General features: G+C 34.1%; 1 protein-coding gene across 1 annotated transcript in view; it reads right to left on the reverse strand.

Annotated features, from left to right (window-relative positions):
- HPSE2 (heparanase 2 (inactive)) overlaps positions 1–23,478 on the reverse strand; it is a 677,809-nt gene that overhangs the window by 128,456 nt on the left and 525,875 nt on the right. Inside the window, exon 9 of the mRNA XM_031956226.1 lies at positions 143–257. Coding sequence (XP_031812086.1) covers positions 143–257 — 115 coding nt within the window. The remainder of the gene's footprint in view (positions 1–142; positions 258–23,478) is intronic.

Genomic DNA, 23,478 nt, shown 5'->3' on the forward strand with positions numbered 1-23,478 from the left:
CTCTCTCTGATTTATGGTACTAACTGGTAACAGGAAAAGAAAAAGAAAATTTTCACAGCCTACATACAATAAGACAAAAGGTATGTGATCAGAGGGATTGAAAGACAGGGAATACGTAATGGGATCTTCATCCCGCACTTACTGGTAATGGGTTAAAATTCTGGTCCACAAGGTGATTGTAGCCGTGGTCAAAAAATGAGTGCCGTATCACAACATCGATGCCCTGATTGGCCAACATTCCTAAAGTGTTCAACCATCTAAAAAGTAGGAAAACAGCTACATCAATGCATTTCAAAATAGGCATGGACTGGAATAAGTATCCTAAAGATTACTGACTGACTGGCAGAGTTAGGTCTACCCAATTACTCTCTCACAGTTTGCAAAGAGGATTTGCATTCAAATAGTGACTCATGTCTGCATTTCCTTAAGATCTTCAAATCAGGTGTCCAGACCCATCCTGTTACTCTAATATAAACCACAAAACAATCTGCTTTTAGGTAGTTTCCAAGGCAAAACCTCATATTTTATCAAACAAAAGTCATAACTGTGCATTCCATTGCCTAAATTTGCCTACTCAGATATCTCTATTTTGGATATACTATTCATACAGATCCTCTCCACCTCACAGAATTTGCAAACAGACATGAACATTCTAGTCATTTACATATCTTTAAAAAAGGAATATCTACTAAAGGAATTTTTTATTAAGATCATACTTATTTCTAGATCCAACTAGTTACACAGAGATTGTTATGATCCAACAAAAATAGGTCCCCCATAATGCATAAAGTTCATCATACATATACTCTTTTAGTATAAAATAGTCACAAATGTCCATTCTCACATGCAAACCATCATTCAAAAGCATTAGGGCTATCTAAAACCCCATTTTTCTCCATCAAATATCCACAAACTCATGCTCACACACACATACACATACACACACACGCACACACAAGCATGCATACATGCTCTTATCATGCACTTTTCTGAAATATTGGAAAACTTAAAATTTTGATAATTAATAGAACTCTTAAAGTTAGAGCTAACTTTGAAAGTCATTGAATAGTCCCTAACTTTTTCAGTTGTGATTTGCAACCCCATATGGAGTCTCATAACTAAATGTGGGGGTCATGAAATTATGATTTATTCTCAGTAAAAGTTCGATTTTTAACCTATTTTATATACCTATATACCAGGAATCATGTAAAAATTTCTTATGTGAAAAAACATCACGATTAAAAAAGTTTAAGAAGCTCTGGGATAGTCAGCATACAAGAAATTAATCAGGAACTTATACTTTTCCTAAACTAGTAAATTAGGCTCCAGGAAACTCCTGATTACAGAATAACTTTATATTTGTAAGGTTTACATTATGCTTTTATATTCAAAGCATCTCACATTTATAATTTTGGGAATGGCCATATGGGAAGGGAACTATATTAGAAGTGAGTAGATCTGAGATGGAATTCTTTTATTCTCAAAACTGGTATAATGCAGAGCAATCCACTTCATGGCTCTGGATCTCTGTTTCCTCATATGAAAAAAGAGGAGGTTGAATTAGATGAAGTATAACTTTCTTTCCACCTCTCAATTTTCATTTTTTTCTTCACAGCAATTAACATGTTTAAAAAATGTACTGATTATCACAGAATACCAGGATTGAAATGGACCTTTGTTTTACAACAAGAAAGCCAAAGCTCACAGGAGAGATGTGTTCAAGCTGAAAAAATTAAAACAAGCATTGACTGACCCTTGGCACAGAAAGGATTGTCATAGATGGATTAATTCGAAGTCAAGCCCCCCTCCCATTGTCACTGAGTGATGAAATTGGGATCCTAATTCTGCTTTCCTGACTTCAGGCTCAGTGTTCTTTTCATTCTGAAACTGTGAAAATCAAAGCGAGTCTGTGATTTCTCTATGAATACATACACATGTGCTCTAAGTGTTTATGTGTCTATGAGGTACTGCATCTAGGAGTGAGTGCATGGGTGTAAAAATATCAGTGTGTCTTGGTGTTTGTATATGTGAAGACATCTGTAAGCCTGTGTGGATTACAGTGTGCAGAAGACTATTCACATTTTTGTGTGCCTATGCAATGCATTTGTGGTATCTTGGGAATATGTACACCTGTATATACACATTAAAAGGGGCCATGCCTGATACCTCTTTGCATGGCCCATAGCCCTAAGAACAATAGAGTACATTAAACAAAGCAGCTGTTTTAAAAAAAAATGTAACTTAATTAACAAACCTTACTTTTAACTGTTGCGAAGAGGAATCAATATGTTTGAGGATACCCTAAAGTATTCTTAGTGTGGCTGAGATTTATTTCCTTCTCTCCTACACCCCTCCCACTATAACTACTGACTGGACCATGTAGTAGAAAAAGTTTTGAATTTGGAGTTATACAACTTGGCTTCATATTCTGGTTCTTGCTAATTACCAGTATTTAATCTTGAGCCAATCACCTCTTTAGACTTCATTTTAACCAGCAAGGTGGTAAAGTGGATAGAGTTTGGCCCGGAGTCAGGAAAGCTGAGTTCAAATCCAGCCTTAGACATTTACTAGCTGAGCAAATCACTTAACCTCTGTTTGCCTCAAAATATTCCTCAGTAAAAAATGGGGATAATGATAATACTCACATCCTAACACTTATACATTGCTGTAGGAATCAAATGAGATACTAATTGTAAAGTGCTTAGCACAGTGCCTGGCATATAGCAAGCACCAAATAAATGTTAGCTGCTGTTATGGTTATGATCATCATCATCATCAATCTGAAAGTTCACAGACGTCAATCTGAAGGTATAAGTCTAGGTGTGAGGTGATGGGGTCTGTATCAGGGTAGTGGCAATGGTAAGAGAGAAAGGGCTTTATAAGAGAGAGGGGACAAAGGAAGAATCAACAGATTTTGGCAACTGACTGGCTGTGAGGGATTAAAGAGAGTCAGGAGGCAAGAATGAGTCAAGGAGGAGGCTGTGCTGTGAGCCTGGCTACATGAGGGGATAATGGTGCCCTCTGTCAGAAAGCAAGAAGTGAGAAAGAGCAACATGTGTAGGGGACAGACAGCAAGTCTGAGAGATCCAGTAGTTAGCTGGAGATGTCTATGGGACAGATATACAGTCTGAAGAGATCCAATATGTAGCAGAAGATGTGACACTGGAGACTGGGAGAAAGATTAGGGTTGCATAAACCTGTAAGCTATCTGCATAGATGTGAGAGTCTATGGGGATGATGAGATCATTAAGAAATGCAGCAGAAAGAAAAGAGAAGGCTCATGCCAAAGCCTTGAACAACATCACGGCCTGCATGAAGATCCTGCAAAGAGGACTGAGAAGGAAGGAATAAAGCCGGACAGGTAGAAGGGAAATCAAGAGAAAGTAGTTTCAAGAAAACCTAGAAGCAAATGGACTGAAAGTGTCAAAGACTATTTAGAGATCAAGGATGATGTGTCTTCTTTAAAAGGTGGATAAGATTTAAAAGTATGGAGAAAGTGAACAAGAAAGTCTCCCACGCATACAAAACACCATGACTAAAAGCAGAAAATATATGCCATTCAGTGTGACTAGAATTTACATATAGAGAAGGTAATCATACAAGATAAAACAGGAAACATAGTAAAAGGATAAGAAGTTTACACTTTTTTGGCAGGCAATAGGGAGCCACTGAAGGAGTCTGAGCTGAGATGTGACTATTACTAATGTGTACAAAAGGAAAATTAATTTGGTAGGAATATAGAAGATGGACTGAGGGAGAAATAGCAGTCAATAATAGTAATAGTAATGAGGCCTGTGGGAAGGATTTAAAGAATATTATATAGATGAGAACAACATGATTTAGTAACTGATTAGATGTGAGTGATAAGGAAAAGCACTCATAAAATCATAGAATTCAGATTTACAAATAGAAAATGTGCTGAATTTGGAAAGAAAGGCCATGGATTCAAACCTTGGATTTTCTACTTTCTATCTTATGTGACTCTGAACAAGTTACTTACTCCCTCCACTAGTGAGATGAGAAACTAGGATTAGAGAGCCTCTAAGGTTCCTTTCATCTCAAATCCTATGATTTTATGGTCCTAAATCATCCAATTTAATTTGCATCTGAGCAGATAAGTAGTGAGAAGTAAAGAAGATTGGATTTAGAGTTAAGAAGATCCTAATTTAAATTCTGCTTTAGACACTGTATAAATCTGGACAAGTTACTTAATTTCAGTATACTTTATCTATAAAATAGTAACCCGTACTATCAAAAAGCGTTAAAAAGATAAAATAAAATTATATGATAAAGGGCTTTATAAACTTTAAAGTGCTATATAAATATTATCATTATTATATATATTGTTATTCACAACAGATAGTCATCTATTTTCTAATTAAAGATTCCTAAGAATGGCAAGCCTTTTACTTTCTGAGACAGTATATTTCTATTTTGGGCACTATTAATTCTTGGAGTACTTTGCTTTACACAGAAATTTATTTCTCTGCAAGTTCTACCTACTGTTATTAGTTCTGTCCTCAACGGGATATAAGACAGACCTTCAAATATTAACTGTTTTCTAAACCTTTTCTTTCAGAAGCTATAGATTCTAGTTCCTTTAATTCTTATGGGGCTTTTGAAGGGGACTAAACACCACCTCTCACCAATTTCTCCTTTGTAGTTTTAAGAATGAACAAACTTTTTTGACTATCATGTAATACTGTTGATGCATTCTGAATTTATAGCTCACTAAACTTTTCTGTTTTTTAACACTACTTTTTCTGCTGTTTACTTCTCTGTCATTCTTATGTGTGAATTAACTTTTAAAATCCGAGTGTAGGACCTTTCATTAATCTTTATTATATTTAGTCCTAATAAACCTTAAAAATGGAAATGAAGTTAATTTGGCATGAGTTGTTCTCAGTTTGACATTTGGATTTTATTTATCTAACTCTATGATAACAACACCTGGACAGGTTTCCAGAAATCAATGTCAAGCACACAAATTTTCCTCCTCCCCCTTTTAAATTCTCAAAGGGATCTATGATCTCATTAATGTGAGGATTCCTACCAATAATGTAGATCACCACCCATGCATAACTACCTATACTGCTCTACCTTCATCAGTGGTCTCCCATATGTTTGCCATAGTTCATGGTGTTTCTATGTCCTTCTTTAAGCTTATTGAAAGAGATCCAACTAATGATCTTTGAGTCCTAACAACCAAGAATTTCAATGGACATCCAGACTGTGCATCAGTTAGGCATTGCTGTCATCAATCATGTGACTAGCTCATCTTTTTCACATATTTCTTTGATATTTGATGAAATCACCGAAAGTACTTAATTCTTGTTTGTTCTGAATTGCAGCCTGTTTCTACCTGACATGCACCTAATTCACTGCCTTTTGGTTGATTATTCTCATAAATCAGTACAGATAGATGAACTCTATTGTCAATACCTCATTCAAATGCATATGATAGTTTAGAAACCCACTTGGTTTTTCCTGTATGTATAGTTAAGCTGAACTCTTTGAATGACTATGGATCTTACTTAGAAGGCTTTGCAGTAGTGTAGGGTTTGATGTAATACACATCATGGAATCCAAAATCAAGAGTATTTGTAAACTTTTAATATTTATAGGAAATCCGTCCTCAGCTTGGACCCTGTGATAGGTCTTATCCAAGAGGTAACATATACTTTTGGTAACCATACATGTTTTATACCTAACTGTAGAGGGCCAGAACTCTGGAGAAGTATACTTGAAACAAGGTGTTAACTCAGTGGAATTCTAGTTCACATATATACTTAGTACTTAGTATGGTGATGTAATGGTTCTCTAGTTCCCACATATTCAGTATGCTGTAATGATGTAATTGTACTAAGGTATATAAGGGCTGAGAAGGACTGGAAATGAGATATTTATCTTTGACCATCCTGATGGCTCTCCTGTCTCCTCCATTAAGATCAAGGACCCAGGCTGGTCCCAAGATCCTCCAGAAAGCTAGCCCGGACATTACACCTAATTTATATGAATATCTGTAGGGATGCTGAATAAGATTCTCTCTATAATTTTATCTTATGTAATTTGAATGTATAAATAGGGGGACAACTTGTCTGAATCAAGCCTTTAAGACAGAATTTTCTACTAATGAATCAAATGCTTTTTAGTAGTCATCATACTAAGGTAAAATCATATATTCTTTATATCTTTCAATAAATTGTGATGATAAAGATATGATCTTTTACTATAGAATATCACTTGTGAAATTCTCCATTTTTCCTTGTAGTAGTCCCAAAGTTATCTTCAATATTTGTGCAGGTTATTATCATAAATTTTTATATAAATAGGAAAATAGACATATGGATTGCTAGTTCAATTTCTTGGTATTCTTTTTTTTAGAAGTCATAAAATCTGAGAGTTTTTCTACACATTTGAATCTTTTTCTTCAGATAATTTGAGAAATGATTACAATCTTATTACTTGGGTAGCATTAGGCAAATTATTTAAGCTCTCTGAATTTCAGGTTCATCATCTATAAAAATGAAGGTGTTAAGACTAGATTATCTCAGAAATCCCTTCTGACTCAAAATTCAAGATCCCATGACATTCTCAAAATTGTGCTGTCTTGAGCACAGGCCTCTTCTGTGCACAGGGTCCAATGCAGTTTCTCTTCTTGTGTGAACCTCCCTTGTATTTCCATTGTCTCCATTAGTCCACATCTATGCTATGATGTTGAATCCAAATGTCTACTGGCTTGATGATATAAAGAATGAATGAAAAATGAAATCCACACAGATGTTTTTCTTGTTTTGTCAGTTTGTTGTCTTCCTGTTTAATCATTAAATGCCCTTATTAGCATGTCTCTGGGTGAAACCAATTTTCTTACCTCTTCATTGTTTCTCACTGCTTGAGGAGGCGATAAACAATATTCCTCTTATGTGCTGTTTCCCTCTCTGATTGACAAATAAATCTAGTGTTTCTTGATTAAGAAAGTTTTAGTATTTTTGGTTTCCTTATGGCAATTGATTTACTCTGGATAAACTTTTCTTTGAAATTTTCATAAGTGTTAAATCAATGTTCAGTCTTCCATCTACATCACATTTTGGCATTAAAAAATCCTTTCAATAAATCAACACCTTTTATTTATTATAGATATGTATTACTTTTTATAATTTCTCTAATAAATTAAGGGTATTACTGTACATAGAGTTGATTCAGGAATGGCTACCACATCAGTCACAAGTCATTTCCTATCTGTTAAAATATTTACATAAAGATTATTTATATTTAAAATATTTGTGATGCTGTATTTTGTATTTTGTGTCCACAATGTGACTAATATGTGCTCATCTCTGTATTAAACTCACTTAGTATCAAATTAATATTTAATATTAGCAATAAACTTAGCATTTAATTTGATATAAGCAAGTTCTTTGAAGTTTAATCAGTTTTGTTAATCAAGTTCTTTTTTAAATTTCTCTACCTTTTTCTCCTCTGCAACAGGTTTTGTTGCATGAATGATATTTTCAAGATTTTCAAGATCTTTTTGAAAATATTTATCATGAGAAATAACATACTGTATAATTAACTGTACCATTAAATGTTGTCTCTTATTGTCTGTGGTCTCATGATAAAACCAATTCTATTAATTCCATTATTGGCCTCTCCAAGGAGAATCTGTGAGCCATCTGTTTGTTTAGCTACAACTCTTTCTGGCTTCTGGTTTCATTTATAGTGAGAATGTCAAGATTGTTAAAATAGAGTTCCTTTAGTCATATTTCCCCTTGTTGGTCACTAGACAAAGATGTCAAATTCAGAGTAACAACAGCTAAGTTTATGTTTATAGACAATCTAACAACTGTGTGATAATAAGCAATTCTGGCCCTTTTCTACTATTCTGTCTCTGTCAGTGCAGAAGCTGAAAGCAGACTCACAAACTTGTAGACCATCTTATATAAGGTCTCCTTAAAGTTATAGTGCATTTTAAGCCTTTATTAACTAAAAATTTCACTAAGACTTTCGTGAAGCTTAAAACTGGAACACCCTGTAGTTTTCTTTGTTTCATGGATTGCCAAGTCCAAAGAATTCATCAAGAGATCAGCCTACCTATGAATACCTAGCCAAACTGGTCTTCAGAAAGCAAACAATTTCTGCTATCCTCCAAATCTTTAAAGCACTTAAGAGCATTCTACATCCTATACTTGTGGGCATAGCCTTGGAGAACGTATACCCTTGTGCCACAATAAGGGACAGAAATAGCATGCTGTTGGACCTTTAAACCACAATGTGAAAAATGAACTCTTTCTTCTTTGGGGGGAATGAGGACATTTATCCTTTTCCCTTATAGCATATTTCTTACTCTTTATAATCTTTCAAAATCACTGATGGCTATTAAGCAATAACTTCTAATGTTTTTTTCAGTACCCTAAAGTGAAGTTGATTCAAGACTTTGCTGAACTTATTGAGGTTAGCCAGATACTTTCTTAGCAACTTCTGTCTTAGCCTAAGCTTTAATTCCCTGTTAACCATTTCTAGCCTTAAGTTGAAAGATAATATTCCTTTGTATTAAAATGTGACTTGTTTTATCTTTCTGTATTGTTCATTCTGATTAATGCCAACCAATTATCTCAGTATAGCAGCCCTCCACCCCCTTTAGTTTTCATCACTAGCCTCATTTGGTTTTGAACGCTAACATTCCTGTCACTTAAAAATTTATTTTTAGTAAAACATTTTGTTTTTATATCATGTTGATTTCTGGATATATCACTTCCTCCTCTACCTGGAGAGCTATTTTTTTAAAGAAAAAATAACATTTTTTTTAAAAAGCAGTTCAGCAAAATTGGCCAACACAGCTATAAATGACAGTGGACACCTGACCAATGAAGGGTGGCAAGTACATTTTCTCAGCTTTGCTCCAGAGCCAAATTGGGTCATTAAAACTATACGAGCCTCCAGTTTCATTTTGTTTTGATTCTTTTAACTTTATGTCACAAAAGTCACTGTGTATATTTTTCTTTGTTTTGTTTTTCCAGCAGAAGTTCATCTAATTATTTCCATTCTTCTCTAAATTCTTTATATTCATCTTTTTATAGTATAGTAATAATTCATCATATTCATATATCATAGTTTATTAAGCTATTTTCTAATCAAGGGTTACATACTTATTTCTAGTTGTTTTCTTTTTGAGTGCTACTATGAATATTTTAGTGCATATAGAACTTTTCTTTCTCTATGGATCATATGCCTAGTACTATTACTAGAACCAGAGTATGGACATTTTAGTCATTTTGCTTTTTAGAACTGTTGTACCAATTCATAATACAACAGTGAATTTACTTTTCTTTATTCCCTCAGATGACTAACCTTATTTCTTGTTATCTTTGCTAACTTGCTGAATATCTGATAAAATTTCAGAGTATTTTTGATGTTCATTTCTCTGATTATTAGTGATTTTGGAGTAAAAATTCAAATGGTTGTTAAATCTGTAATTGTTTTGAGAACTATTTGTTCATGGCCTTCAATCACTTTCCATTAGGTTCTTGGTTTTACATATATAAATTAAACACACATTTTTAGACCATCAGACAATTATCAAAGATACATGATATAAGGATTCCCTTCCCTCAAAACTGACAGTTCTCTTCTTCTAATTGCATTGATTTTATTCATGCAAAAGCTTTTCAAATTTAAGTAATTGAAGTTATGTATTTTAGATTTTGTGATAAGTCCTATCATGTGCTTGGTTAAGAACTCTTCCCCCTAGTATGAGATACCTGATCTTGTTTTCTTCTGTTATCCTATTTCTTTTTCTTCGTTTTCCTGTGTGACCCTGGCATTAAACATGTAAGTTATTTAAGTAGTATTTCCATTTTTATTATGTTATTAGGTTCCAGGTATAAGTACAGATTACCTATAAGATTATTTAAGTTATTCTTTATTATTTCAAAGAACATTTTGTAATTGTACCCAAAAATGTCCTGAGTGTGTTTTAGTAGATTGCCTTTCAGATATTTTCTGCATTTGATATAGGTGTATTTTATAAGATTATCCTATTATTTCTTTATGGATTGTGTTTTTGCTAAATAGAAATGATGATAATTTTGTGGATTATTTGGTATAATCTTATTTTACTGAAGTTATCCTTAATTTGTTTCTTTGCTGATTCTTTAATATTTTCTAAATAAATCTGTAAAAAGGGATAATCTTGTTTCCACTTTGCCATTACTTATGCCTTTGATTTTTTTCTCATTTCTTATTGTTAGCACCAGCATTTTATTTTTTAAATTTTTTTCTGATCTGAAGGTTTTTTATTTATTTAATATTTTCTCAATTAAACATAATACATAAAATTACATTTGTTTTTAATAATTTTGAGTTCTAGTTTCTTTCCATTATCTCTATCCACAATTAAGAAACCACATGTGAAGTTATGCAAAACATTTCTATAAAAGTCAAAAAAAAAAGAAAGAAAGAATGCATAGATCTCCCACCCTAATGAAAATAAGAACCCTCAAGAAAAATTATACAGACACAGTCAATTCCTTTTTTGGATATGGATAGAATTTTTAATCATAAGTACTTCAGAGTAGTTGTGGATGATTATACTACTGAGAATAGCAACTTCATTTATAGCTGGTCATCCCAAAACATTGATATTACTTTGTATATAGTAAATTTTACTTTGCTTGAGTTCATAGAGGACTTTCTAGGTTTTGTCCTGCTCATCATTTCTCATTACTACTGCTAACTCTATTTCCCCCCATTTATTCTCTCTCTCTTTTCATCCTATCCCTCTTCAAAAGTGTTTTAGTACTGAAATACTCCCTCCACCAATATGCTCTCTCTTTTATCACCCCACACCTTCCCATATTCCATTCCCCTCCTATTCTCCTGCAGGGTAAAATAGATTTCTGTACCCATATTGAGTATGTATGTTTTTTCCTCTTTGTGCCACTTCTGATGAAAGTAAGGTTCACTCTCCTCCTCCCCCTGTGTTTCTCTCTACTGTAAAAACTTTTTCTCCCTTCTTTTTTTATGGCAGATAATTTGCACCATTCTACTTTCTCTTTTCCCTTTCTCCCAGTATATTCCTCTCTCTTTCCCTTAATTTCATTATTTTAAAGAATATTCACATTCTTTAATTAATATTCAACTCACATTTGTATCCTCTGTCTAGATATACTCCTTTTAATTGCCACAATAATGGGAAAGTCCTAATGAGTTACTAGTATCATCCATATGTTGGAATGTAAATAGGTAAACTTATTAATCACTTATGATATCACTTTCTTGATTACCTCCTTATGCTCCTCCAGAGTGCTGTTTGAAAATCAAAATTTCCATTTAGCTCTGAGCTTTTCATCATAAATGGTTCAAAATCTTTTATTTCCCTGAATGACCACCTTTCCTCCAAAGGATGATATTCAGGTTTGGTGAATAGGTGATTCTTGTTTATAATTTCAGCTTCATTGCTTTCTGGAATATCATGTTCCAAGGCCTCCAGTCTTTTAATGTAGAAACTGCTAAATCTTGTGTCACCCTGACTAAATGGTTCTACTATACTTGAACTGTTTCTGAATGTTTGCAATAATTTCTCCTTGACTTTGAAATTCGAGAATTTGGTTATAACATTCCTAAGAGTTTTCATTTTAGGATCTCTTTCAGGAGGTAATTGGTGGATTCTTTCAATTTCTATTTTACTCTCTGGTTCTAGAATATTAGGACAGTTTTCCTTGATAATTTCTTGAAAGATAATATCCAGGCTCTTTTTTTGATCATGAATTTCAGGTAGACCAATAATTTTTAAATTATCTCTCCTGGATCTATTTTGCAGAACAGTTGTTTGTCCAGTGAGATAGTTCACATTTTTTCTATTTTTTCATTTTTTGTTTTGCTTTATTGCATCTTGATTTGTCTTAAAGTCATTAACTTCCATTTGCTTGATTCTATTTTTAAGAAATTACTTTCCTCAGTGAGTTTTTGCACCTCCTTTTCTAACTGGCCAATTTTGCTTTTTAAGGTATTCTCCTAATTAGATTTTTTTTTGATTTCCTTTGCACCTCTCTCAATTCTTTCCCTAATTTTTCCTCTTATCTCTTTTACTTGATTTTCAAAGTCCCTATGGAGCTCTTCCATGCCCAATTTTTATTTTTCTTGGAGGCTATGGATGTAGGAGCTTTGACTTTATCATTTTCTGAGTATGTGTTTTGATCCTCCTTGTCACCATAACTTTCAGCAGTCAGAAACTTTTTCTGATTTCTGCTCATTTTTGTAGTCTATTACTTGACTTTTAACTCTTTGTTAAAGAAGGGCTCTGTTTCCAGGGTAGAGAGTATACTGCCCCAAGCTTCTGGGGGTTTATGTAGCTGTTTTCAGAACTTCTTCTAGGAATCTGATTACACTGACTACACTCTTTTCTGCTCTGGAATTGTTAAATGTGTCCCTGCTCCACTGTAGCTGTAAGATTTAGTGTGCTAAAGCAACAGAGACCTGCTTTGCTGAAGCTGGGGCTACTAGGGCTGAGGTTGGGGCTCTGCCGGCCTGACCTGCGCTGGGACTACATGCAAGACTCCCACTTGGTGCCATGGACCTTCTCTGCTGACCTTCCAAGTCCTCTCTGGTGTCCCTGGGCCAAGAGATCTGGAAGTCTCCAACATTGCTGCTGATTCAGAAGTCCTACCTTGCTGCTGGGGTCCAAGCCTAGGCCAGGGCTGGCCTGGAGTAGGGCTGTGTGTTGTGACCTGCCCTGGGATTGTGGGTTGGGCTTCCACCTGGTTCCACAGACTTTTCTGATGACTTTTTAGATCCTCTTTGGTGTCTTTGGGCTGGGAGGTCTGGAAGCCACTAGGACTGCTGCTGATTCAGAGGTCCTGCTTAATGGACACAGGGACCAGGTTCAGGGCTGTAGCTGGGTCCTGAGCTACACTGGCGCAGTCTGCATCAGGACCGTGTGTTGGACTCCCACTCTGGTGTCACAGATCTTTTCTGTTGGACATCTAAATTGCCTTCTTCTGGAAAATATTCAACTCCATCTTTTTGGTGTTCTCATGAGACAAAATTTATTTAGCGTCATTATTTAAAGGAATTTGGAGTGGTTTGAGGGTGAGATTAGTTGAGTTCTGCATTCTGCCATCTTGGCTCCTCCAGCACTGAGATTTTAGAATGATGGCACATAACAGTGAGGAAAGAAGGCTTTACTCCTCCTATATGTTGCAAATACCAACCCATGACTTGATGAGTTTTTAAAATAAATATGTGCTGCACTTTGTTAAAGGATTTGGAGGTATCTACTGATATATTTCTGTGATTTGGGCTGTTTTTTTTTTTAACATGAATCATTTATTTTTCTAGTGCTCAACCATGTTAGTGTCTCTGGCAAAAATCCAATTTGATCAAAGTGATTTACTTTTAAAATACATTTCTGTAGTCTTTTTACTAGGATTTTGTTTTCATTTTGTTCTAAGTTTTTTTCATTCTGTTTTGCAACAACCAAGTGCCTTAACCTTCATTTTTTTTGTAATTAGGAAGCAATAGATATATACAACAGATTTTAATAGCCCCAAATACATTTAGTGACTTCTGTTGTCAAGGGTACTTCAACAGGAACAGGAAAGATGGCTGATCAAATTGATCCCTTTCTATATTTTTCTTCACTCTTATGTTTGTATGTCAAAGCTTCTATTTTGGTTTGTTTTGGGGTTTTTTCCCTATCAGAATTGAAAGTTTACTATTCTTTTACTCCTCCTTACTGCATATTTAGTGGTACTCTGTTTTGTGATGAACAGATAAATGAAGTCTCAGGAGGCCCCAGTGGAGTAGATATGTGTGGCAAACAAGCTAGCTTTAAGAGTGAGAGAGGACTAAGGATTCTTTTATATAAGAATGGCAAAAAAAGAATTTTGTGGTAACTGAAGAAGAATGAAAAATGTAGTCAAATGTATTGGTATTGGCTTTTCTAAATGATTTTGTAACATTCTGAAAAGACCTTAAATGGCATGAGGAAAGACCTCTGAAGGTAAGAAACAGGTGAGAAATCTCTAGTTGAAAGTTATTGATAGCAAGCACCAGTTTTTCTAGGCTGCTCTCAAATACATTCATCACAGCTCTATAACAGCTCTACAAAATGAACACGGTCCCTAAAAATAGAAATATTGATACTTTCTCCAAAGCTATGTCCAAAGAATTAATAAAAACTAAACTTTTCTGATGTTTGGTAAGTAATTTTGGAGATTTGTGGAGACTACTACTAAACTTTACAATGATTTTTTTTTTTTTATCTTTTGGAAGATCCACAAAAAGAAAGAGCAGAAAGAGGACAATCAGTCCTTGACTCCTGGGATATTTTGGAAATTGCTTGAGGTGAGAATTGTGATCAAACATTCAAAATTTGGCTGACCACCTTATGATATGCAACCAATGGTTTTCCATTATCCAAGCAAGTCCTTTAGATAGATGGCGTTAGAATTAGCTTTGTAACAACACAGTACTGTCAATCAAAAGCCCATCCAGTAGGATTCTCACAGCTATTGAGACTCATTATTTTATCTAAAATTTAAGAATTCCTGGTTTTGAAACAGGCTGCCACTGAAAAGTTTTATGACTATAAGCATAGCCCTGAATTTTGGTTATGAACCAACAACAACCAGTGATATAAACTGGCAAGTACTAAAATGGAGTGCTACAGATGTGGGAAGACTCTGGAGCCAAATATGAGTTCAATATATATTAATGGTCAAAAAGGATCAAAACTGATGCCAATTCCCTATTTAATAGTTCCTATAACTATGGCAATTCTAAATGAAGACTATAAAGGCTATTTATGACATTTTAGAAAATATACTACACAATAATTACAGCAATCTAGTGTTTCATAAACCCAAAGAACCCAGCTTTGGGGATAAGAACTTACTATTTGACAAAAACTGCTGGGAAAATTGGAAACTAGTATGGCAGAAACTAGGCATTGATCCACACCTAACACCATATACCAAGATAAGGTCAAAATGGGTTCATGATTTACACAAAAAGAAGGATAGTATAAGTAAATTAAAACATAGGATAATTTACCTCTCAGATCTGTCGAGAAGGAAGGAATTTGTGACCAAAGAAGAACTGGAACTCATAACTGAACACCAATTAGATAATTTTGATTAAAAAGTATTTTTTAACAAACAAAATGAATGCAGAGAAGATTAGAAGGGAAGCAATAAATTAGGAAAACATTTTTATATTTAAGGGTTCTGATAAAGGCCTCATTTCTAAAATATATACAGAATTGACTCTAATTTATAAGAATTCAAGCCATTCTCCAATTGATAAATGGTCAAAGGATATGAACAGACAATTTTCAGATGAAGAAATTAAAAACATTTCTAGTTGTATGAAAAGGTGTTCCAAATCACTATTGATCAGAGAAATGCAAATTAAGACAATTCTGAGATACCACTACACACCTCTCAGATTGGCTAAGATGACAGGAAAAGATAATGATGAATATTGAAAGGGATTTGGGAAAACTGGAACACTAATACATTATTGGTGGAATTGTGAATGGATCCAGTCATTCTGGAGAGCAATTTGGAAGTATGCAAAGCCTTTGATCCAGAAGTGTTTCTACTGAGCCTATATCCCAAAGAGATCTTAAAGGAGGGAAAGGGACCCATATGTGCAAAAATGTTTGTGGCAGCCTTTTTTGTAGTGGCAAGAAACTAGAAACTAAGTGCAATCAGTTGGAGAATGGCTAGGTGAATTGTGGTATATGAATATTCTGGAATGTTATTGTTCTATAAGAAACAATCAGCAAGATGATTTCAGAAAAGCCTGAAGAGATTTATATGGACTGATGCTATGTGAAATGAGCAGAACCAGGAGTCATTATACACAGCAAAAACAAGATTGTGCAAATATCAACTGTGATGGACTTGGTTCTTTTCAACAATGAAATAATTCAAGCGAATTCCAATAGACTTGTGATGCTGAGAGCCATCTGCATCCAGAGGGAGGACTATGGGGATTGATTATAGATAAGAAAATAGTATTTTCATTTTTTGTTATTGTTTCCTTGATTTTTGTTTTCTTTCTCATTTTTTCCCTTTTTAATCTGATTTTTCTTGTGCAGCATGATAAATGTGGAAATACGTTTAGAAGAATTGTCCGTGTTTAAAATATATTGGATTGCTTGCTGTCTGGGGGAGTGGGTGGGGAAAAGGGAAAAAAATTTGGAACCCAAGATTTTGTGAAGGTGAATGCTGAAAACTATTTTTGCATATTTTTATAACAAAAAGCTATTATTTACAAAAAAGTAGAATTGCCGAAATGGGAAAAAAGGTATAAAATTTAACCAAAGAAAAAAATTCCTAAAAAATTAGAACTGAGTAAGTGAAGCTAATGACTTATGAGACATCAAAAAATCATCAATACGAAGTCAAAACACATGAAAATATAAAAGAAAATGTGAAACATCTCATTGGAAAAACAACTGACCTTAAAAATAGATCCAAAGAGATCATTTAAAAATCATTTGAATACATGGAAGTAACAATCAGATAAAAAAAAAAAGATCATAGGCATTATTTTTGAAAAAAAATTATGAAGGAAAACTGCCCTAATATCCTAGAACCAGAGGGTAAAACAGAAACTGAATGAACCCACTAACCATCTCCTGAAAAAATCCCACAAAGAAAACCCTCAGGAATATTATGGCCAAATTTCAGAGTTCCCAGGTCAAGGGGAAGATATTGTAAGCAATTAAAAAAAAACAATTCAAATATTGTGAAGCCACAAATTTTAGCAGTTTCTACATTAAGGCTTGGAATATGATATTCCAAAAGGCAAAAGAACTAGTATTGCAACCAAGAACCACCTATCAAGAAAAATTGAGTATAATATTTCAGAGGGAAAAATAGACATTCAAGGAAATAGATGACTTTCAAGCATTCTTGATGAAAAGACCAGAACAAAATTGAAAATCTGACTTTCAATACCAGACTCAATAGAAGCATAAAAATGTAAACAGGAAGGCGCATAAGGGAATTAATAAAGTTAAACTGTTTACATTTCTACATAGAAAAATAATATTTATAATTCTGAGAAAGTTTATTATTATCAGGGCAGTTAAAAGGAGCTCACATAGACAGAATACATGGATGTGAGTTGAATATGATGGGATGATTATCTAAAAAAATTAGTGAGAAAGAGGAATGCAGAGGGAAAGGGGGAAAGGAAAAATTTGAATGTTGTAAATTATCTGTATAAAAGACTTTTATAGTGGATAAGAAAATGGGGAAGGTGGAAAGGAACTTTATTCTCATCAAAATTGGCTCAGAGGGAATAATGTATACACTTAGCTGGGCATAGAAATCTATCTTAACATACAGAAAAGTAGGAAGGGAAGATGATAATGGCAAAGGAGGACTGATAGAAGAGAGGGAAGATTAGGGGAGGTAAAGTCAGAAGTAAAACATTTTTGATAATGGACAGAGTGAAAGGAAAGAGAGGGAGGGAGGGAAAAGGGAAGAAAGAAGGGGAGAGAGTTGGGATATTCAGAATGAGGATAAAAAAAAGAAAATAGGATGGAGGATACACACAGTAATCATAACTATGGAAAAAATTTTACAATTAGTTTTTCTGATAAATGACCTCATTTCTTAAGTATATAGAGAACTTGATTAAATTTATAGACATAAGAGCCATTTCTTGATAAATGGTAAAAGGCAAAAAAAAAAGAAAAAGAAAAAACAGGCAGTTTTCAGATGAAGTAATCAAAGCTATCTATAATCATATGAAAAAAAGCTCTAAATCACTACTGATTAGAGAAATACAAATTAAAATGATTCTGAACTATCACTCCACACCAATCAGTAATTAAGGCTAATATGACATAAAAAAGGAAAATGACAAATGATGGAGGGAATGTGGGAAAATTCAAACACTAATGCATTGCTGGTGAATTTGTGTACTAATTCAACCATATAGCTCTCTACATTTTGGAACTATGCCCAAAGAGCAGTTAAACTCTGCTTACCCTCTGATACAGCTATACCATTATTAACTCAGTATCCAAAAGCGATTTTTTAAAATGGGAATAGCATATTTGTACAAAAACATTTATAACAGCTCTTTTGGTAGTGGCACCAAAGAACTGGTAAATTGAAAATCAAGGCGATGCCCATAAATTGGAGAATGGATGTTGTTGTGTATAATTGTTATGGAATACTATTTTGCTGTAAGAAATATTGAGCAAAATGCTCTCAAAAAAACCTTGAAAGACTTACATGAACTGATATAGAATGAAATAAGCAGAACCAGGAGATAATATATACAGTAATGGCCATATTGCATGATGATCAAATATGAATGCTTTATTCTCAGCAATACAATCATCCAAGACAATTCTGAAAGACATGATGAAAAAAAAATGCAATCCATCACATGGCTCTTTTCAACAATGAGGTGATTCAGGGCAGTTCCAGTTGTTTTGTGATGGAGAGAGTTATCTGCACCAGTGAGAGTGCTTTGAGGACTGAGTGTGGATCACAACATAGTATTTTCACTCCTTTTGTTGTTGTTTGCTTGCATTTTGTTTTCTTTCTCACTTTTTTCTTTGACCTGAATTTTCTTGTGCAGCATAATTGTGAAAACATGTATAGAAGAATTGCACATGTTTAACATATATTGGATTACTTGCTGTGTAAGGGAAGGAGTGAGGGGAAGTAACAGAGGAAAAAATTGGAACAAAAGGTTTTGCAAGGGTGAATATTGAAAACTATGCATATATTTTGAAAATTAAAAGCTATTAAAATACTATCTTCAGAGAAGAACTGATAGAATTTGAATGTAGATAAAAGCATACTTTTCCTTTATTTTTCTTGTTCTTTTAATCTGTGTCTTTTTTCACAGCATAATTAAGATGGATATGTGTTTTCCATGTCTATATATCAAATATGTAAAAACATGTGATTAGGAAAAAATTTAAAAATAGATCAATTTAAAAAAAGAATCTCTGTCTCAGAGGGAAAAAAAATCAACCTGTTCAAAACAGAACTGATTACATTTTCCTCCCAAACCCTCCTCTCCTTCAAAGTTCCCTATTACAGCTGAGGGCACCACCAATCCCCAATTACCCAGGATCATAATCTAGGTGTCATCCTTGACTCCTCACTTGCCCTTACTGTACCTACCTGTTGCAAAGTTTTGTTGTTTCTACTTTTTTATAACTTCTCTTGTATATCTCATCTTTTCATTTCCCCAGTGGCTATGCTGTAGATGCTCACATCCTTTCACCCCTGGACTACCATAACAACTTGCTGGTTGTTCTACCTTTCTGGAGTTACTTTCTACTCCAGTCCATCTATTACTTAGCTACCAAAATGATCTTCTTGAAGTGCAGTTCTGAGCATGTCACATCTTTACTCAAAAGTCCTTCTGGGCTCTCACATCAAATTTAAATGATCTGCTTGGCATTTAATATTCTTCAGAACCTGTCTTCTTTCTGCCTTTCTGAATTTGCTTTCATAATTCAGTGACACAGGCCTTCTTGCTATTTCTCATATAATACATTCCATTTCCCAATTTTGTGCCCTTTCTCTCCCGTGTCTAGAATTCTTTTTTTCCTCACATCCATTTCCTGGTTTCCTTTAAGATTTATATTCCATATTCTGCAAGAGACTTTTCCTAGTCTCCTGATTGCCAGTGCCTTCCCTCCAATTTCTCCCATTTACACTGTATATATCTTGTGTCTATAGAATTGTTTATGTGTTTTCTCTTCCTTTAATATGGAATTCCTTGAGGACAGAGACCACATTTTGCTTTTCTTTGCATACTTAACATGTAGCACAGTGTTTGGTACATAATAAGTATTTAGTAAAAGTATTTAGTAAAACCTTTCTCAACTGAATGAGAAAAAGCAGCAGAGGAATTTCAGGAAGGAAATGCAGAATTCCTCATTGGTAGTGGAGGTACAGAGCAGACTGAGGAGGTATAAGATATTAGGCCACACCCCTTGAAAATGCCGACCCATCTCTTAATTCACAGATGTTTTAGTTAACATGATGCTTTTTGTACACTATTCCTTAGAAGAGAAGTTTCCAAATATTGAAAGAAAAAAAAAACTTCGATTTATCCTTTCACTGGTATAATTATAAGTTAGAGAAATTATCCAGATCGCTGGACAAGTCAAGAGTTTTTTTGATTATCTATAATCTTGTGTACAAGTCCATTGCACCATTGTATTTTATGTTGTCTTAAATAAAATCTGTCCTGATTCTGATATTTCATTAACCTGAGTTTTTCCATTGCAGCTAAGAATCCTAAATGATTCGCCAACTAAAGTCTTATGTTCCCAGGGAAAATCCTGAATGGAAACATGAAACTCCTATGACCCCAATAGCCCCAAACTGCAATTGTGAACCATGGGTTTGAAATGAAAGAAATAATTCGAGAAGAAAAAAATAAAAGGATCCATAAAGGCAAAGGGGAATCCTTACCCGAGTTGAATCTGGTGAGTAGAATAACGTAACTAACACAGCTGGTAGATAGTGATATAGTGAACCTGAAGTCAGGAAACTTTCATTCAAATTCTGTGTTAAACACTAAACACTACCTAGCTGTGTGACTCTGAGCAAGTCACTTATCTTTCTCAAACTCTTTCTCAAAATCCTCATCTGTAAAGTAAAATAATAAAAGCAACTACTTCACAGAGTTGTTGGAAGGATCAAATAAGATAATAGAAATGCTATACAAACCTTAAAGAGCTATGTAAATGATAGTGATTATTGGAAAAGGAAGGGCTGAACATTTCAAGCTAAGTAATCTTATAAGGCTCTTTCTCTAGTTGGGGGATTGGACCTTGTTAGGAAGAAGGAACTTCTTGTTCTCCGAGAAAGAAGGTTGTGAATTTATGGGTGTCATCATCGTGAGAGAAGAGATTTCTGGTTATTGGTGATTACTTGATAAGGGGAATAGAGATAGTTATTTGTTGACATGATAAAGATTATAGGGAGATTTTATTGAGATAATGATGTGGGCAGCCTCCCAATATCTTCCAAGGCTGACAACACTACCAACTACTGGTTATAGAGCCAGAAGAAATGTTAGAAAACATTACTTGGGATTATGAACCCTAGAACAAAAAAATAGAAGCACAGATGATATTTTCATTATTGCTGCTAACTGAAAGTAGGAGCTTCAGGCAGATTTGGAAAGTGAATACTTAGTTAAGTAATTTGAGAATGGGATTTGGTTGTCTAGACCAGAGTTTAAAATATAAGTATTTTTTTCAGGGTTGGGATACACCTATTGAGGTCCAGTAAAAACTCCTCCTGATTAAGAATCTAGTCAAGAAGTCTTTAAATAATAAAAGATCAGAGAATGTGGAAGAAAAATAACTTTATAAAACAACTAATCCAGGTGCCATAAAGAGCAGTAGGTACAATAAGAGGAAAAGACCACAGAATTCTAGGTTCTCAAAGTTGGAAGAAACCCTAGAACTTATTTATATCAATCCACATCTAAAGAAGAATCCTCTAGAAAGCAGTGCTGTATAGTAGAAAAAGTAATACCTCTAAAGTCATAGAATGTGGGTTTGGGACCTTGGCAAGTCACTTAACTTCCAAAGACCAAAGTAATCCTCAACTGTAAAATGAAGAGGTTGAGTTGTGATCCTTCTAAAATCTAACAAGTACCCATATAGACATTATTGAAGACCATCAGCAAGAGAAATAATATTTTGGACAGTTTTAGCTGTTTGCAAGTTTTTCATTACTTCAAGTCTGAATTTGTCTCTCTTTCACTTCTACCTTTTATTATTAGTTCTGTTCCATGGAGACAAGCAAAACAAGGTAATCACATGTTCTTTCCCTCTCTTCCTCCCTGTCTCTGCCTATCTTTTTGTCTATCTCTCCTTTCTTTCTTCTTTCTCAAATAATGCTACTTTACATACATGAATACATTTATTAAGATGTCTTTTCTCTCTCCTCCACTATAGTCTTTTTTTTCTAATATAAATACCCACTATTGCTCCATTCAGTTGAAAAAATAGATTTAAACCTCTTCATTTTTCTGGTTGCCCTTCTATGGACATTATTCATATTTCTAAAATTTAGCATCAAGAGATGATACTGTAGAAGTGTTTTACTCATGGCAGAGTACATAACTTTCCAGTCTTCCATACTATATCTCTGCTAAGGCAGCTTGAAATTATTCTGGTTTTCTTGACTACTATGTCATGTTGTTAACTCTCATAATAAAACTTTCAGATCATTTTAAGTGCCCAATATTCCAAAAGAGCCAACATCTAATAAAGGATATTAAAATAAATTCACAGAAACTAATATCTAAAAGAAAATCACAATAAAATCCCTTATCTCAGAGGTTTATATGCCAAAAGACAAAATCTGAACAATAAACAAATTAAATGAATAGAAAATGAACTTTAATTTTATAAAATCTGCTAACAATTTTCCTTAACTTTTTGTTATATCATAGAAGCCAATGACAGTCTGATGAAAGCTGTGCACAGAATAAAATATGAAACGGGATTACAAAAAAACGAAATATATTTGAAATACAGTAATCAGAATATTAAGAAATCAAGTTCAAAGATCTCAGGTTAAGAACTCCTATGCTAAAATATATGTATGAAGAAATATAATTTTCAAATACGATTTGAGCAGTCTGAGACAGAAAATGAATGGTAGCATATATAAAAAGATGTTCCTGAGACTGTTGAATGAAGGTTGCAAGTTCCATTATTGTCTTATATTGCCACATAAAGTTTAAGAGAGTTAGATATTTTCAAAGAATTTCATGGAGTTTTTTGTTCCCTTCTCTTTTAAGAGGCAAAACAGAAAGGGAAAAGAATGTATTACTACCCCTGCACATTTCTCAGATTGGCTAAGATGATAGGAAAAGATAATGACAAATGTTGGAAAGGATTTGGGAAAACTGGGAAACTGATACATTGTTGGTGGAAATGTGAACTGATCCAAACATTCTGGAGAGCAATTTGGAAGTATGCCCAAAGATTATCAAAATGTGCATACCCTTGGACCCAGTAGTGTCTCTACTTTGTTTATATCCCAAAGAGATCTTAAAGAAGGGAAAGGTACCCCAAATGCAAAAATGTTTGTAGCAGCCCTTTTGTAGTAGCAAGGAACTGGAAACTAAATGAGCAGAACCAGGAGATCATCGTATAGGGCAACAAGTTTATACAAAGATCAATTCTGATGGACATGGCTCTTTTCAACAATGAGATGATTGAGGACAGTTCCCCCAAAAAACTCTTTTTATTGTTGTTCACTTGCATTTTGTTTTCTTTCTCATTTTTTTCCTTTTTGTTCTTATTTTTCTTATTCAGCGTGATAATTGTATAAATATGTATACATATATTGAATTTAACATATGTTTTAACATGTATAACATATATTGAATTGCTTGCCATCTAGGAGAGGGAGTGGAGAGGAGGGGAAAATCTGAAACACAAGGCCATGCAAGGGT

This window comes from Sarcophilus harrisii, chromosome 2 (assembly GCF_902635505.1).
Source record: "Sarcophilus harrisii chromosome 2, mSarHar1.11, whole genome shotgun sequence".
Classification (NCBI taxonomy): Eukaryota; Metazoa; Chordata; class Mammalia; order Dasyuromorphia; family Dasyuridae; genus Sarcophilus; species Sarcophilus harrisii.